This window comes from Mirounga angustirostris, unplaced genomic scaffold (genome assembly GCF_029215605.1).
Source record: "Mirounga angustirostris isolate CCGP_5_RB_7025 unplaced genomic scaffold, mMirAng1.0.hap1 SCAF_10, whole genome shotgun sequence".
NCBI lineage: Eukaryota > Metazoa > Chordata > Mammalia > Carnivora > Phocidae > Mirounga > Mirounga angustirostris.
The window spans coordinates 129,825,167-129,843,303 of NW_026991718.1; the positions used below are offsets into that span (position 1 = coordinate 129,825,167).

General features: G+C 43.2%; 1 protein-coding gene across 4 annotated transcripts in view; it reads left to right on the plus strand.

Annotated features, from left to right (window-relative positions):
• The window catches only part of TSHZ2 (teashirt zinc finger homeobox 2), a 436,252-nt gene that overhangs the window by 233,506 nt on the left and 184,609 nt on the right, over window positions 1-18,137 (plus strand). Inside the window, exon 1 of one of the 4 annotated variants that reach the window (XM_054510161.2) lies at window positions 15,947-16,887. The exons of the other annotated variants lie outside the window; for them this stretch is intronic. Coding sequence (XP_054366136.1) covers window positions 16,848-16,887 — 40 coding nt within the window. The 5' untranslated portion in view covers window positions 15,947-16,847. Of the gene's footprint in view, window positions 1-15,946; window positions 16,888-18,137 lie in introns of those variants that run through there. 4 annotated transcript variants of the gene reach the window in all.

The following is an 18,137-nucleotide window of genomic DNA, read 5'->3' on the forward strand; positions in this document are numbered from 1 at the left end:
AGTTTTATACAGTTTCTATCAAACTGAAGGGTAATTTTTTTTAGTAGCTGCTTATTTTAAATGTACAAAACCCTTGTGTGTAATTCTATTAGCTGCCCTACAGCATTGCAATCTACAGTTTCCCTGAGGCTGTTGTGAAATATTGATGAAATCCTTGCTTTTGTGGCTTCCTCTGATACACTAAACATTTGTCTGATGTTAGTTGAACTTGAATGGATCTGTTCAGAGCTATATCAGTACTGACTTCAAAGGGAGTGAGGCTGTTACAGTATTTTCCCCCATTTTTCTTTCTTTCCTTCTTCCATTTTTTTCCCTTTTTCTTTTTTTTTTTTTTTAACAAACTGAAGTTTCAAAGCTTTACTATGGTCTACTTTATAAAACAAAGTTCATATCAAATCGTTCCAAGTATCTAGCAGACGGCGGATCTTTATAATTCTAAATGGTGGGTTTTTTTTTTTCTTTTGATTCTGATCAGTTGCTTATATCACTTCAGATATTTTGATAGGAAGGTGAACACTCCCTCCATGACACACACACACACGTATGCACACACACACACACTCACAGAGAGAGAAGGGGAGGATACGAAACAATACACCAGATTTTGTGAAGTTTAACTCAGAATTCTGTGCCTCTGGGATTTGCCACTTAGGACCTCCCTCCCAACATAAGTGAAAGGGCATCATGAATGAGAAAAAAAAAAAATCACCTGTAATTGACTTTTCTAGCTAAAGCTGTTTGCACTGAAGCTCACAAAATTCAGGACTAGAGTTCATGTTTATCCCTGTGTTTTCTGGTCAGGTTGTGAATTATAACTACCGAGGTTTATTATTTTTTTGAAAGGACATAATGGTCTTTTAGGATCTATATGCAGTGAAATTGTCTCTCGCGCTGGGTTTCTCAACCTCGGCACTATGGACATTTTGGGCCTGGGATTTCTTTGCTCTGGGGGACTGTCCTGGGCATGGTAAGTTGTTTAGCAGGATCTCTGGCCTCTACCAGATGCCAGTAGCAACCCCTCCCCAGTTGTGACAACCAGAATGTCTCCAGACATTGCCATCCATCCCCTGGGGGGAACGAAATTGCCCCCCACGCCTCCTGATTAAGGATCAGTGCTCTAAAGATGTGGGAGTTTGCATCCACTAGAATAGAAAGTGTACCGATCACTCCATTTCAACAAACAATATGGCAATGGGGAGTTCTCCAGATAGGGAGCTCACAGAATCCGTCTTCAGATTGGTTTTCCAAAAGTTTTGACTCAAACTCAGGAGTCCAGCACTCTCTGCACCTTTGCTTTTAGAGGTCCCTTCTAGAAACAGAAAGCAGAGCATCAGCTTACCGTCTTGAAGATGAAAACCTTCAGAAACTGACTGGAGGGCTCGGCCCTGCGCTGGGTGGCATTGGTTTGTGATGCATCATTTGTCTACAAAAGCTCAGTAGATCACCCCCAAAGGGACTTCAGTCACTATTTCCTTCAGGGGCCCCACACAGCTGACCCAGTCAGCCACCCTAGCCCCGGCTCACTTGCCACAACTTTGCCAGCAGAAACTCCAGTGACACCACCTTGCCACTGGCTTCATGCTTAAAAGTAGCAAAAATAGCAGCATGATTTCGTGTCCACACCTGACCCTTTGTTGTAACTCGTTCAAAGACAGGTGATTGATCATACACCTAACTAAAAACTATGAGGTTATATTTAATTAGTTTAATGTCCACCTTGTCTGCGAAGTTCTAATCTCCGTGAGGTTAGAACACGTATTGCTTCTTCGCTGCTGTCTCTGGTCCTCGGCCCAGGGGCACAGAGTAGGTGCTCAGCGTTTCCAATTAAATGACTCATTATTTAATTAGAGGCCTAGAAGTATCTTCAACCCCACCACCTTTCCTCCTGGGCAACAGCATCCCTTCCTCACCTTTCAACCTGGCAATCTGGAAGAAAAGGGGAAAGTGGGACCAACAGAATAGAGCCATATAGACCCCAGCCCCTCTCATTGTGTCCCCCCACCTGTCCCAGTGTCGGCCCTCAAAGAGTCAACAGCGTTCCGTCTCGTTCACTTTTTTCATACTTTTATTTATTGCTGCTATCTCACCATATGGTCCTAAAAGTGGACGCAAGCAAACCCCCACATAGATACAAGCACTGTAATAGACATAAATTAACAGTATATAAAATTCAGAATTGTGGTTGGATCACTTCCCCTGAAGTAGATTACACAATTCAATTTGAAGGATAACGGCTTTATTTCTCCTCTTCCCTCTGCCCTGCCCTCTCCCCTGACCCAGATGTCCATCCCCATCAGCAAAGCAACTGCCACGCAGTCGCTGTGTCTCTACGCAGCACAGACCTAAGTAGACTCCACGGCCACAGCTGGAAGGGAACACCTGTTTCCTTTGCGGGGTGGCACAGAGTACATGAATGTTGTGCTTTCGTGCACAGGGGATCCGATAGAACAGAAATGCGGCGCCCCGTCCTCTGCGGACAGGTGGAAGAGAGGGGGACATCGACATTGGCCAAAAAAAGAAAGTCAATAAAAGAAAAAAAGTAGTTTGAAGTTCCTACAAACAGTCGTAGAGATTAAAATTAAATTAGCCATGGAGACTCAAAAGTAAAAAGAGCTTTTAAAAGTCCTTAACTCCAGGTCTCCTTCAAGCATGAGAAGCTGGACATTCTGTCGACTTTGCCTTCTTAGGAGAAGAAGAGTATTTGTCAAAGCACCAGCAACTTTGTCTCCATTGTCAGTGTATCTAGACTTGAAGAAGCTTATTTTCTGCAAGTGCCTTCAGCCCCAGTCATGTCTGCCGTCTATTTATGTTTGGCTAAAACAAACGGAATAAACAGTTGAGAGGATATCATTCATATCGTGACGGGAGGGAGAATATAGGGCATACTTGACATCCTGCATATACAAATCATTGAATGTCTTTCTAACTAGCTACACTTGTAAATCAAGCCATGCACCCCTTCGGAAAGAATCTGCAGTAAAGCAATTTGACTTCAACTGGCAGTGGATGAATTGGTTTATTGGAGAGCTGTTCTTTTTAGGTTATCTACAAAGTCAACACTGCTGTGTTAAGGGGGTCGCCCCCAAGAGATGGCCCTGGAAGCCACTAAGCCCTAAAGGGTATTTAAGTACTGAGGTGGATACCCAGTGAAGTCTCTAGAAGGGTTAGAAGCAAAGCAGAAGGCAGGATACATGGTAGAAGGGGTCATCAATGGGATTATCACGATATTAGCAATGGTCTTGGTCTTTGTCCTGAGTCGTTCAACACATATGTATCGAGCACCTACTATGTGCCTAGCAGAAGTCCACTTTCCTGGCCTTGAGGAAATTTCCCAACGCATAAGGGAAAGGATACTCAGCAGACTGTGGTCAGCAACCTTATGGGAAAATGTAGAGAAACCCACACTATTTGTGGCTCACCTCTCAGCCAAGGTGCAGAAAGATTTACAATTTGAAAGGTCTATTAAATTTTCCTAAGATTTTAAATTATGTGTGGTAAATCACTGAGAATTGATCCTAGAGGCCAAACAAACAAACAAATAATGATGGAGCCCCAGCCGATATGGAGCAATGTCCCCGACTTTCTTCCCACAAAACGAACACGGCTTTGGATCTGTCACTCTGTTGTTCTCCCCTGGACCCTCACCTCCGGTAATTCATACATTTGGGGGATTTTGTTGTTCAGCCATCTAACATGTCTGGAGCCTACCGTCTTTCAGGCTTTGGGAGAACAAGGGCACCCAGACCGGGTTCCACGCAGCCATTCCATCAGGCAGAAAAGACAGAAGAGTGACTACAGTGAGGACCCCGTTTCCAGCTGGGGCTGTGTTTACCTAACCAAAAAACTCCACTATTGAACATTTCTGCAAAAAACTTAGATGTGTCGCAGGGGAATCCACATTGCTGAGTAAAAATATTGGTGTTCTTCGAAATACTGATTGATTGGAGACTCCATAGAATTATAATCATCATGGCCTGGGTATGTACTCAGCACTTCCTGGGTGCCCAGCACTGTGCAGAGTGCTTTTCCCTTCTTGCTCCATTCCACAATTACAGTATTTCATCTAAGAGCCCGTTTGGTACACTGCGTTGCTAACATTTTGCCCCACTAGGAAAGAAAAATGGTTACAACTAAACTGTGACACACTGCTCTCCTTCTGTCACTAGGCATTTCCTTTTTGTACTTACTGAAAGACTCTTTAAGACTTATTTTTAAGTGATCTTTCTGATGTAACACTCTTATGTCTATATAAAAAGGAAAAGATAAGCAAAATGAATTGGTTAAGGCACTCCTGAAATAGCTTGCAACTCCCCCCTGGCAGCCACTTTAAGATACCACTGATTGTAAGATGCACCCTAATTTCTGAGATGTTAAAATATAAAAAGAAAGGTCTTGGAATCAATGAAATGCTATCTGTGAGGCGTATGCTATGCTCCAGGCTCTCGGGAAAAAATGCCGAAGCTAGAACAATGCACCAGACACCAAGTCCCAGCCCTCCAGAGTCTCAGTGACAAGGTTCAGAATTTAACAATTACACATATCATTGTTTGAGTGCAGTTTCGATGGCAGCCACCAGAGAAGAATCCCGCGAGACAGGCAGGGGGCCAGGAAAGTTCCTCCAAGGATCTTGATGCTAAGACTGGAAAGTTGATTAGGAGGCAGGAAACAAATGACAGAAAGAGAACTGTGTCATTTCTTCATTAAAGCCTCCCAACAGCCACAGAGGGCTTGTGCTGTAATCATGCCCATTGTACAGATGAGGAAGCTGAGACTTGCAACGCTTATGTGACTTGCCCGAGAACACACAGCTAGTAAGTGGTAGAGCTGGGATCTCCCCCACCTCAAACAACACACTGACCTACTTGTTCCCATGGGCAGACTCAGTTCTTGCTGCCTTACAGACAGATTGAGGAGAACTTCCAATCAGAGAAAGACTCTCCAGTGTAAATCCAGACATTACCAAATCATTATTGAGGCTGACAAAGAAAGAAGAGCGTCCATCCCGGAATCCCTGTGTCCTGAAACCAGGGATCACAGCGTCACAGGACCAGAGATACGGAAGGGTGCGATAAAAGAATATGCTTTGGGATTTTCTTCCAAGCAACTAAGAAGTTTTTAAATGCCCGGCTTAAATAACTTTAGGAAATATATTCACTAACCCTGGTTGTGTGTCACTTGCAGTCCAGAGCCTGTGAGGCTATAAACCCATTAAGCATGCACCCCCGAAGTATTTTTCTGATTAAGAGACATCTTTAACTTTACGGAAGGCATTTCTGTGTTTCTGCTCCTGAATTTACTCCTGCATATAGAGCCAGACTGAATTTTAAAAATGCTAACATACTGGGAAGGCTGCGAGGCAAGACCAGTTTCCCAGGGGCCACTGTTTCTCAGAGAATAGGAAGTCAGTGCAAACCCATCATAATCCGGAAAGGTCCTGGTGAGTGCTAACGTTTGTTCACTTGATAGAGTTAAAAACGCACAAGGTTCTGTAAATATCCATTCGGTGAATATTTTTTGAGCACCTACTATGTGCCATGTACTGCAGTAGGTGCTTACACGGCAGCATCCAACCACCCCGACAAAGGTCCCTGCTCTTACAGAGCTACAGCCCAACAAAGAAAGTTCACGGTGAACGATCGACATAATAAAGTCCATTCTGCGCTGAGTTCGAATGTGGCACACGCTATGGAAAAAGAGACAGTAAAGCAGGACAAAAGAATCAATCGGCCATCCTGAGAGAGTCGGGAGACCAGTTGCAATTTTAAACAGGGCGATCAGAGGGAGCGTCATTAGGAAATTACGTGTCAGCCAAGATTTAAAGAAGGTGGAGGAAAAGCAACGGAGGGAACAGCCAATGGCAAAGCCGAAGATGGGAGTGTTCCTGGTTTGCTTGAGAACTGGCAGCAAGGAGACCAGTGTGACTGGAGCAGAAAACCGAGGGAGAGGGGAAGGGCGGAGGGGGGTAGAGTGCAAGGGGAGAGCTGACATGCACATAGATCTAAGGCCAAGGTGAGAGCTTCTGCTTTCTCCGTGAGTGAGACGGATTTACCCTGGGGGTGGGGGAGTTGGCGTGGGGGAGGTTTGAACACAGAAATGACATAATCTAATGTATCTTTCATCCTGATTGCTAAGAATTTCCAGAATTGAGTGTAGGTGGCAGGGATGGAATCAACTCCTCCAGGAGTCAAGGTAGCACGAGAGGAGAGGAGATGGTGACCGCTCTTCACTTTCAGTCCCATGGGCAGGTGGAGCATGGGCCTTGGGGCTGTGTGCTTGGTTTCTGTCCTGCTCCTTCCAGACTCTACTGGAGAACCAGCTGTACCTCTTCTGTTAGCCTCAAGTTCCTCACCTCTATAATGGAAGGAAAAATGCCTACCTCATGGAATTATTTCCAAAATAAAGAGCATTGCCAATCCTTCGCACTCTATCAGGTATACAGTAGGCACTCAAAGAAGTAAAGGGGAAGCTCTTCCTTCGTGTCTTCCCAAGAACAAGAGATGTCATAAGATGCTAATTCTGTGCCCTAGAAGATATTTAGATTTACCATCTTTATTTTAAGTTGGTTAGCTTGAGTAATTAATTCAACGTTAAGGTTTTATTGGTAAGGCACCCAGGATGTTATCTACTGAGTTAGTTGAACATGAAAGGTCTTTAAGGATGAAAGATAAAATAACGTCTGTTCTTTTGCAACTCATATTTCTGTAAAGTGGATTAGCTCATTCCTGATTGGCAAATCGGTCAATGACATGAATATAATGAGGACTTCACATCAATTCACCTGTGATTTTTATTTCCAACACAATATTGTTCAGCACCGCTAAGTAACATCAACCAAACATAAAGTTGAATGCAGGAAGCCACAGAAGTTACAGTCAGTTCATAGACAGCCCATCAATTCCTGCTCAGATGGTCAGCCTTGAAAGTCAAATTGTCACCTCTCCCTCACCTTTCTCATTTGACCTACCCAGAACCCCACAATTTCACCACCCCCCAAGGGTCATCTCTTCCCAACTGCCTTCCCTTCTGTAGTTACAAGGCGAAGTCCTTTATTTTCTATCACATTCCTTTATTTTTCATGAATTTAACAAGTGTTTTTAACTGGACCAGGATTTTTATTATGTTTGCTCTTACTCTGTTCTGTTCTGGATCCCTGCTTGCTTAGTTTTGGAGTGGTCTGCCCTAACCTGATCCCCCCCTCCCAACTCCAAACACTATACTATTAATGCAAGCTTCTGCAAAATGCAACATCTGCCGAGGAATGCATACAGCATGCATGATAGAAACACACACACCCGCATCATACGCACCAGATCAAAGCAGGGCACAGCTGAGGACTGAATACACAGCCACGAGCGCGCATTGGCTCTGGAGCCTCATAAGCTCACTGCAAAGCCCAAGTCCCCCAGTCTGTGGGTGTGTGACCTTAGTTAAGTTGTTCCACTCCTCAAAGCTTAAATTCCTCCATCTTTAGAAATGAAACTAATAATATCACTCCCACCATGGGAGTGTTGGGAAGCTAAAGTAAGACAACTGTAAAGCACTTCATAAGTGGAGGCTATTAGACTCTTGTACTGATAGAAGCTGTTTTTAAGCAAACAGAGCTCTAATGAAACAGTATGGAGTAAGTCGTCTTCACAGCAAAATGAGGTCAGACGGAGGTCCCCAAATCCATGCCTCTAGTTGATTTCAGCAGAACTGGTTTTGTGCACTTGGATACCATCCTAACTCTGAATCACACACAGCTGAGTGATGGGAGAACCCTCCAAACCAAAGTGAGAAGAACCTTGCTCTCTGGCCTTGCCTCCCTACATCTGGACAACTGGCCCAAACCCAGTTTATTTGTGCAAGATCATTTCGAACACATTATATGCTTCTCTGTGTGTGTGTTTGGGTTCCTTTCCCCTACATATGAAAAATATAGCAGAGGAAAGATAATGCTCCCACGGCTGGAAAAGATGAGATCATTTGTAAGTGGCTTGTTAAAGCACACATCATTTTCCTGATCAGCGGTAGCGAGACTGCATCTTTAGGAGCTGATGCGATTTATCATGTTATTATATATTTAGGGGCTTTTTGAAAATGCTGTTATTTACTCAACCGACTGTGTATATAGACTATTTAAAGCAGATTTTTGACCCAGTAGACTGTACCAGCCCCATCTATCGTCTCAATGAGCATGTGGGGACTCTTAAATATGCAGATTATTGACACAGTAGACTATGAGTGCTGGAAACATACTCTAGATGGGTACATTCAAGTCATTGGGGGATGATATGTTTCTAAAAAGCATTTTCAAGGCAGACCCATACATACAGCCAGGCTCTATGGAAAAATGTACATCCGGATGGAGGGGAGTCTGGCTTTGGAGGGAAATTTTGATTTCCAGAAATAAGGTGTTCTTACTAGCATTGTGTTATGGTCTGCCCATTTGTCTATGAACAATTAAACCACCCTCTACTGAATGCCAAACAATGGCACCAAGACCTTGAGCTCGTTTTATTCTGACATGCAAAGAAGTCACTTTGTTAGAGTTAGAACAAATTCATTCTTTTACTCAAAGTATGTATTGAGCTCCATCTGTTAGCCAGTGGTGTCTTCGTTGTGAGCAACAAATATTACCTCTGGCTAACTTGAGTCAAAACAAGCAATGTGTTAGAAGGAGCATGGAACAGATCACTGGAAGAGAAGAAGCCAGTGTGGCCCTGAAGGTCAAGGAGACAGAATCAAAGGATGACCTCTTCCTGATGCTCTTGTCAAGATGGATCCACTCCAACCATTTTCCATGCTTGAGTCATGTGGTCCAAATTTGAATTCTAGGGGCACCTGGGTGGCTCAGTCTGTTGAATGTCCAACTCTTGATTTCAGCTCAGGTTGTGATCTCAGGCTTATGTGAGTGAGCCCCACATTGGGCTCCACCTTCAGTGAGGAGTCTGCTTCTCTCCCTCTCTCTCTGCTCCTCCACCTGCTCCTGCCCTCTCTCTAAAATAAATCAATAAATGGATTCTTAAAAAAAAGAAATTGAATTCTATGGAGCAACAGTCTGATTGGCCAAGCTACAATAGGGTGCCCATACTAAAAAAAATAAATAAAATAAAATAAAAAGGAAAGAAAAGAAAAGAGAAAATTCTTATGTTTTTGTTCTACCTCCCTGCTCTTTAAACAAAATACCAAACATTTAAACACATACACAATCTGGATTGTTCTTATTGGAAAATAGTCCAGGTGCACTGGAGTCTCATTAAATTAATCTCCCAAGGACAAAAATCTATGTCCTGCTGTCTCCTTCCCAATGTGCCTAGAAGGGAGCAGATTTCTTTTTTTAAGATTTTATTTATTTATTTATTTGAGAGAGATAGCACAAGCGGGGGGAGAGCAGAGGGAGAGGGAGAAGCAGACTGCCCGCTGAGCAGGGAGCCTGATCGGGGCTCAATCCCAGGACCTGGGGATCATGACCTGAGCCAAGGGCAGATGTGTAACCGACTGAGCCCCCCAGGCACCCCAGGAAGGGAGCAGATTTATACAGCCCAGCTCTGACAGTTTTATAACTACATCAGTCCCAAAGTTGATCTTATGCCTTAAAAATAAAGTCAGTTACATGACCTATTTTAACAAGGGAGATGTTTTCAGTTTAAAGGGGGAGATGATTTCAGTTATCAACTCACCCAAATTGCAAAAGCAGAGAGACAATGGATGGGGACAGAACACCCCCACCAAAGTGGCCCACAGTGGAGGGTAGAGGGTATTCTGGCAAAAGTAGACAATTGTCACCTCAAGAACTGTGACTCGCACTGGGGACGCAGGAATGCATTCATGGGGCTCATGTTCAAATCAGAGAGAAAGATTTCCAATTCAGAGTCTCTCAGTCTTGACAGTACTGACATTTGGGCCAGATCATTCTTTGCTGTGGGGGCTGTTCTATGCATTATAGGATGCTTAGCAGTATCTCTGGCCTCTACCCACTAGATGCCAGCATCGTACCCACTCCACCTCCCCACATGTTGCCAAACGTACCTAGTGGGCAAAATCACACCCAGCTGAGTCATCAAGAATGTGTTAGGTATCACCAGGAAGAGTGGTGGGAACCCACATGTGTCTCTAATTCAGTGTGCACTTGGGGGCTGGGACCCTCCTTGGGTAACCATCATCCCTGCTATTCTATTTAAGCAATATTCTAAAGTACTATGTACAAGATCATGTGTAAAGTTGTAGAAGACAAAATAGGCAAAGAAAGAGAAGAACATTTATGGAGCCCTTATTGTGTGCCCAAAACTCCCAGTGCTGGGTACATGAAGATAAACACCAATAACCTCCTTGCTTTTAAAGAGTTTACCGTCTGGGAAGTAAGATCAAGAATCACAATTTGAGGGGTGCCTGGGTGGCTCAGCCATTAAGCGTCTGCCTTCGGCTCGGGTCATGAACCCAGGGTCCTGGGATCGAGCCCCGCATCGGGCTTCCTGCTCGGCAGGAAGCCTGCTTCTCCCTCTCCCACTCCCCCTGCTTGTGTTCTCTATCTCGCTGTGTCTCTCTCTGTCAAATAAATAAATAAAAATCTTTAAAAAAAAAAAAAAAGAATCACAATTTGATTTGTCCAATAGGGCATATAGGTAAAGTCCTATGGATCTACAGAGAAAGGGAGATTGTACTCTGGGAGCTTGGAAAAAGATCTCAGGGCAGAGATGGCATGTAAGGTGGGTTCAGAATTCAGAATAGTCAATGTGTAACTAGTAATGGGTTAGGTGCTTGATTAGGAACATGAATCCCAACTTTTACAGCATTGACCTTCTTATCATCATGGATAATTAATGGACCAAATAGTAAAAGGGGATTACCTTATACTTTGTCAAACCAAAAAAAGAAAAAAGAAAAAAGAAAGAAAAGGTCATAATTGTTGTTGAGGGCAAAAGAATATACATACCAACAAATAAAACAATGTTAGTACATAGCAAGGCTAATGTACATGTACTGATAAAAAATGTATCTCACTTATAAAGTAATAACTACCAGAAAACTATGAAATGTGCACAGATTAATAGCTTTATCATGAAGCTCTCAGTTGCAAGCAAAACCCCCCAAACTATCTTAAGCAGTAAAGAGGATTATTTGCTCATGAAATTTCAAAGTACAAAGACAACAAGGCTTCTGGTGGTGTCTGATCAAAGTTCTAGCTCCAATCTATTGTAATTTTCTTGGCTCTATGCTCTGGTGTGTTAGCTTAGTCCTTAGGCTAACTTCCCTCAAGGTATCGAAATTGTTACTAGCAGTTTATACATGTTACATATTCATGTATAAGAATGGGAAGAAGGAAAGGGAGAGACCATTACTTTCTTAACCATCAAATCAGACTGAGAGTGTTGATTCCCTGTTGGCTTAGGTTAGGCTGAAATCACCTAAATGAGCCAATGTGATTAGGTTAGACAGATTAGACAATGTGATTAGGGCGCCAATCCCGCCCATACTTAATAGATTGGGGAGCAACCACATTGTTTATTATAATGTATCTGGGAACACTGATGATTTTTCAGCATTGCCCAAGAATTAACAAAGTTCATTTTTAAACATCTAGAAGTAACAAAAAATTGACATGATCTGGAAAGGCCACCAAGGTCCTCTTTGAAACTCTAAGGTGTAGCTGCTAATTTGCCTTTTATCTCTCAAGATTCATTCGAAGGTGTTAGACACTGGAAATAAGATGCTTTTCCAATGATCCAACCCATGCTTAACCATCCTCCTCCAATTCAGAAAGTTCTGGTTCTTTTTCTTGTAATTTCTCCAGGAAGAGAAAAATTACCTTTGACACCCAAAAGCAAACTAACCAATCAGCTGAACACTGTCTTTTTTGTTGTTGTTAAGGGGGGAAAAATACATATATTATTATTATTTAGGAGAATTCCACTTTCATGAGTGGTTCAGGAGCTGGCTGACCAATATCAGAAGATTTACAAAGTAGAGGAAAATACATAAAACAGAGAAAAAGGCCAGAACGAATACCAAAGACAAGATAGTGTCTGTATTATGAGCCGTCTATCCGTGCTCATCATTGGAGGATATTAGATCACCAGATAGTGACTTCTCCCACTGTCCTCTCCTGAGACAGTGGCTAATTTGCTACTATTTAGCGGGTGCTGACATAGTAACCTCAAGACTTTTCCTATTTACCTATCTCCTTTATAGGCAGAGAGCGAGAAAAGGTGACAAGTCTTGAAAAGGCCATCTTAAACCAACCCTCACCTAAAATCGAAGAGTCAGAAAACCTGAGAGAATTTTCCATTAGATTATTCAAACCGTCAATTCAAAAAGATCATAAACCTCTATATCTCCCAGAATTTGGGTCATTTCCAAGAACTGCTTCATCCAACTGTCCAGTGGGGATTTGGCCCCAGATCAGACTTGCTGTTTTATATAAGTTGCCTCATTTAAAAGCTAACCTAGTTAATTAAGAACTGAAATAGGTCAGGATTTATTTGACAAAGTTACCGGAGTTATTTAGAAATGCTAATCCCTTTCATCATTAACTTTTTTGTTTGTTTGTTTCTTGTAGTATAAAAATACTCAATCTGATAAGGGGATTTAAATGAATCCAGAAGGAATTGATTGAAAATAATGCTAAGAACATGATGGATATTTTTTTTTTCAGCCAACACTTGAAAGAATAAATACTAAAATCCTGAGAAATCCAGCCCCATAGCATTGCTCTTTGTGGCTAGGTCTTTCTTCTTGTAATAATGAAAAGGGGCATATATGGAGTGCTTACTATTACCAGGCATTCAGAGTTCTTTCCAATTATCTCAAATCTCGGAGTCATCTTTGAGGCAGGTACTATTATTACCTCCAATTTATAGATGAAGAGAGTGAGACCCACAGAGCTGGTTAGTTTGCTCAAAATGACAATGTGAGATGAGGCAGAGGTGGGATTTGAACTTGGGCAGCCTTGCTGTAGACATTGTGCTCTTCGCTTCCGTATCGTAATAACCGTGAAGGGGATGCCCACACTTTGCTTTCTGATTTTCCCTAATGGCACTGAGCGTTCTCCTCCAGGCACCCCCTTGCTCCACTGACAACTAGACACAGGACGAGTATCCTCTTTCCTTATCACCAATTACCGAAACTGCAGCTGACCTTGACTTTGCAGCATTTTTTTTTAACTATTGACATTTGGGGCTAAATACTTCTTTGTTGTGGGGGACTGTCGTGTGCCTTGCAGGGTGTTTAACAGCATCCCCTGGCCTCTGTATTCACTACTGGTCAGTAGAACCTCTTCTCCAGTTGTAACAACCAAAGATGTCTTCAGACTTTGCCAAATGTCCCTTTGGGGGCAAACTTGCTCCAGGTTAAGAACCCCTCAGTTAGAGTCTGTTGATGAGCCAGCTGGCTCTTGGGGTCCCACGTTCTTCTACAGAAACCAGCTCCCAGGAAATGATCTGATAAACTCATTCACCCTAAAGTGCCAAGGTGAAATAAGAGTCTTTGAATTTTTACAGGGGATGAGTTCTTGGTGTGCCTCATGCCAAATCAACAAGAGTTTATTTGTAGGGTTTGAGGCAGGAAGTAGAGTATGAAAGGTTTCAGAGTTGAGGAGGAAAGGGTCTTTTCAGTGCTCTTGAATCCACACCCCCATCTGTCCCTGACTTCCTCTGCCTCCCAGGAGGAACAGCCCACCCTCTGTGGAACCTCAACCATCCAAAGAGATATCCTGTTAAAAAATCTTTTTGTTGTTCTCTATGGCTTGAAAGTGGGTTGGAACCAATGAGTAAAATCTAAGTTTGTGAAAGCTAGAGAAAACTGTCCTTTCCTGATGCAGTCGCTCACTCATTCATTTCTCAATCCAGCCATTCATTCATTTCTTCCTATATTCAACAAATGTTTGAACAAGTTGGGCCCAGGATAGCAATAGAAAACAGTGGTGAACAAGATAGACTCCACCTGCCCTTGGGGGACTTACGGTCCCATTGGAAAGCCAAAGAACCCAGTAAATAGGAGAATAAAATAGTTGCAAATTGAGATAAAAACTGTACAAGAAAAAGTGGCAGGCTGTAACTTTAGCAATTGGGGATTTGGGGGGAATGAGCGGTGGTTACAGTGATCAGGGATGACCCCTCTGAAGACAGGCTTTTGAGCTGACACTAAAAGACTGAGAAAGAATTAGACATAACAAAAGAAGGAGATCTTCCATGTACGAGGAGCAGAATTTCAAAGGTCTTAGAGGAGCAAAGAATTTGGTGAGTTCAGAAATAGGTGGGGAAAATTTTGGCTCTAGACGTCAGCAAGGGGACACTGATGAGAGGGGATGTGAAATGGAAAGAGGACAGGTCAGAGCCTGCATGCAGCCTGCATTAGGGAGCATGAACCTGAGGGCCAAGGGAAGCCATTGAGAGGGTTTACGCAAAGGAAGTTGGGTCTCCATTTAGCAGGTCCCCATCACTGTCACACAGATTGATGGACTGTAGGAGAGCAAGACTGGCCACCAATTGAGGAGGACACCATATCTACCAGAGAACAACTAATGGCAGCCTGAACCAAGGCAGTGATGTGGACGTGGATGACAGCACGCAGAGTTTAGATTTATTTTGGAAATAGAATTGACATGTCTGGCTGACAAATTAGATACAGGGAGTGAGGGGAAAAGACAAATCCAGCATAGATCGTAGAGCTCGACAGATCCAGATTCAAGTCCCAATTCAGCTGTGTGACTCTGGAAATGTAATTAACATTCTCAGCAATTCAATGTCATCATCTGTGAAGACAGAATTGGAAAGACATATAGTGTTGTGGGGATCAAATAATGTAACATATAAAAAATTAGCCTACTAGCTCTTATGTGTACATTTGCTCTCAACAGATGTTAGCTATCAGTATTTCTTCTTTAACAGAATAAGCTCCTTCAAAGCTGGAAGTTCTCTATTACTGATGACGTTCAAGTCTATGTTGAGCGGTTACTTGACTTGTGAATAAAATGATGAAAGCACATCATGAAAGCTTGAGCTAAAAGCTTTCCCCGATCCTTAGATGCGACCCAATTGTATCATGGTGGAAACCTGGCTCGACTCCTAGGGGGAAGGGTGGCAAAGAATGGCAGTACTCATAGCCAGGCTGGTCATAACGATCATGTTGGTGGGGAATCCAACACAAAGAAGAGTGGGAAGGTCCAATGTTTAAACCATTAACTGTAGAAATGAAGAACACCAGGACAAGGAAATCCTTCCCTGGCTAAAGCCAGATTGGCCATAAGATACGGAAGGTCTTTCTACCTCAGATTTCTGTGATTCTAGAGACAGCAAAGACTCACCAGGAAAGCAAAGGCCAGATCGCTTTCTGTCAGTGCCAATTTAGCTTCTCTGAGGGAAGAGTGAGCTTTTCTTTCTCTCTCTCTTTCTTTCTCTCCCTCTCTCTTTCTTAATGGGAAGTGGTCACAGCCATGAACTTAGCAAAAGAAGCAAGTTAAAATTTCTCCATTCTTGGCTAATGCAGTTAGACGTCTTTGAGAAAAAGCAATGAGAAGTGGTCATTATCCATTATCTGCATGAAATATTTCAGAGAAAGATGCAGCATTTGCCAAAAAAAAAAGAGAGAGAGAGAGAGAGAGAAAGAAAGAAAAGAAAAGAAAGAAAGGGAAAAAAAGAAAAAAACATTTGACTTCAGGCCAGGCAAGAAGGGAACAAAATCACCTTCTCACTCCGTGGGTTGGCTGCACTGATGTTATTTCAAGTAAAATGGGAATATATGTCTGAAAAAATACAGATGGTGCCTCAGCTTCATATACTTTCTGAAGGTCATTCTGGACAATGATTCACTGTCCCTTTTCTTGGGGAAAAAAAAAACCCTCCAAACTTTCCAGTCTTGGAAATAACTATATACATGAGTGTGTTTCTATCTCCCTATGTGAGGAAAATGCATAGAAAATCATGATGCACATTTTGCTGAAAATGGTTGTTACCATTTGAAAAGTCAAAGCCTAAAAATCTTAATTTCCTAGGAAAGCCTCAGTCCTATTGCGTAGTTTCTTTGTCCCTATTTCGTTTCATTTTGTTTTATCCCCTGCTCCTGATTTATGGCTCTCTTGGCGTGAAGATAATATAAGGATAATAGCTTCTAAACTGGAACCACCAGAAAGCTGATGAACTAGCCCCCTTCTAACCCTCCTCCATGAATATTTTCTCTTTCTGCTTTTAAAAATTGTCACCAGGACATTTCCCAGTAAGACTATACACTGGACTGATATTGTAGGTAGCTAAATGCAGAGGGTTTTTCTAGACCTTCTGCTTTGAGCATTAGTCATTTCTCTCAGTGCAAAGCCCAAGGCCTCCAACATAGACCTTTCCCCTCGGAGGGTGGGTTGCTTTATTTCTCGAGGACTGCAGCCATGATCATTATGGGTAATGACGTAATAACTTGTGGAAGCTCCCAGCACACATACCACTGGCTCCTTGTAAGAATGATTTAATGTTAAGTAACAAACCCCAAGCTAGAGGAAGCTCTTTTCTTATGCATGACACATACAAAGCTGGTTCACATCTAATGCAAATATCATCCAAAAGCTGTTGGCTTGGAATAGGATTTAGGGATAAAAAGATGCCAAAGTCAACTGATGTCAGCCGTCTGTAGGTTCAGGTGGGAGGTCAGGATATGCGGTGTTTATAAAATGCCTAGGACGCCAGGGAAGTTGGGAGGATGTCTTACAGCCTTGGTGGTTTACATATTTCATCGTATTTGATACTCTTCTCTTTCCTATGAAGTAGACACTATAATTATTCCCATTTTATAGATGAGGAAGCTGAGCCTCCGACAGTTTTAGCAACTTGCCCAAGATCACATGAAGCAGGAAGTGGCAGATCTGAACAGAGACCTGCCTGATGCCATGGCCCATGGGCCATCCTCTTTCTTCATTAACTGGTCAGTCCTTGAATCAGTGACTTTTGTTTTCCTCTTGCTCCGTGCTTTCCAGTGTAAACTGGGAGCAGTGGTCGAAGCCCCAGGTATTTCATCTTTTGGCCCTTGGAGAGGCAAGGGGCTGGCCCTCTCAAAGAAGCCTTGTCTTCTCACAAAGCCAGTACCCACATATGCATATGAACACAGAGAGAAGCAGATTGCTAAATATCTTGCTACTAATGAACAGTTTTACTGTTCATGGCAGGGCTTCTCTTTGTTTGTTTGCATGGTGAAGGAATCCCCGAGGGATCTTGTGAACTGCTTCCTCCTCCGTAGGCCTGGGCTGGGGTCGAGAGTCTGCATTTCTAACCCCGTTCCCAGGTGATGCTGCTGCCACGCCAAGGACCAACCTTTACGCAGCGAGGGTTTACCATCCACTTTCTGTGTCCCGACAGAGCCCTGTGAGGTGGGCAGGCTTGGGACTGTCACCCCTATTCCACTTGATAAGGGATCAAGGTCAAAGAGCTGGTATGTAAAAGCACCAGCAGAGCATGCCCGATCTTCACACTCTTTGCTTCCCCTGGCTCCCTGGGTTCAGAGGGTGCAAACGGATGGGTCCCAGACATATTTGGTTTCATCTGCAAGGTTTGGCCAAACAACTTCTGGCAGCCCGAAGACCCCCCATGGCGAGTCCTGCACCCTTTCCCTGTGATGTAAATTTTCCACTGCACAAAGCTCCTCTGCGTCTCTCTATCTAGACGAGTGCCAGCACCACTCACCTTTGCAACTGAGGATTCTTTTTCTTCCATCTGGTCTACTTTGCCCACTTAAGTTACCTGGCCACCTCCAGCAATGCCTGACCTTTCCACGACCTCGTTCTCCCCAACCGCATGGCGTCTGACTTCTCTGCATAACTCATCCCTCTACTTCTCCTCGGCCTTTGGAGAACGGCCGTGACGGGCGTTCCAGTGAAATTTGACGAAATTTCTCGCATGTGGTAGCTGCAGAATAAATATTTCTTGATTAAATGAATAAACAGATGAACCACAAGGGGATGACAGAGTATCCACTTCCCCTGATGTAAACTCGCTTTGTCCTTTTTTTGCTGATGACCAAGATGTGGAGGAAGACACAGAGCGTGATTAGAAAACAGCTTTATGGTGCGAAGGGCTCTGAAGGGGGCCCAGCAAAGTGCCCACAACAAGAAGACGTTAACTAAATGGATGGTTTTTGCTTCACACAGACCCCACCTGCTAGGCATCTCATTGTGCAAG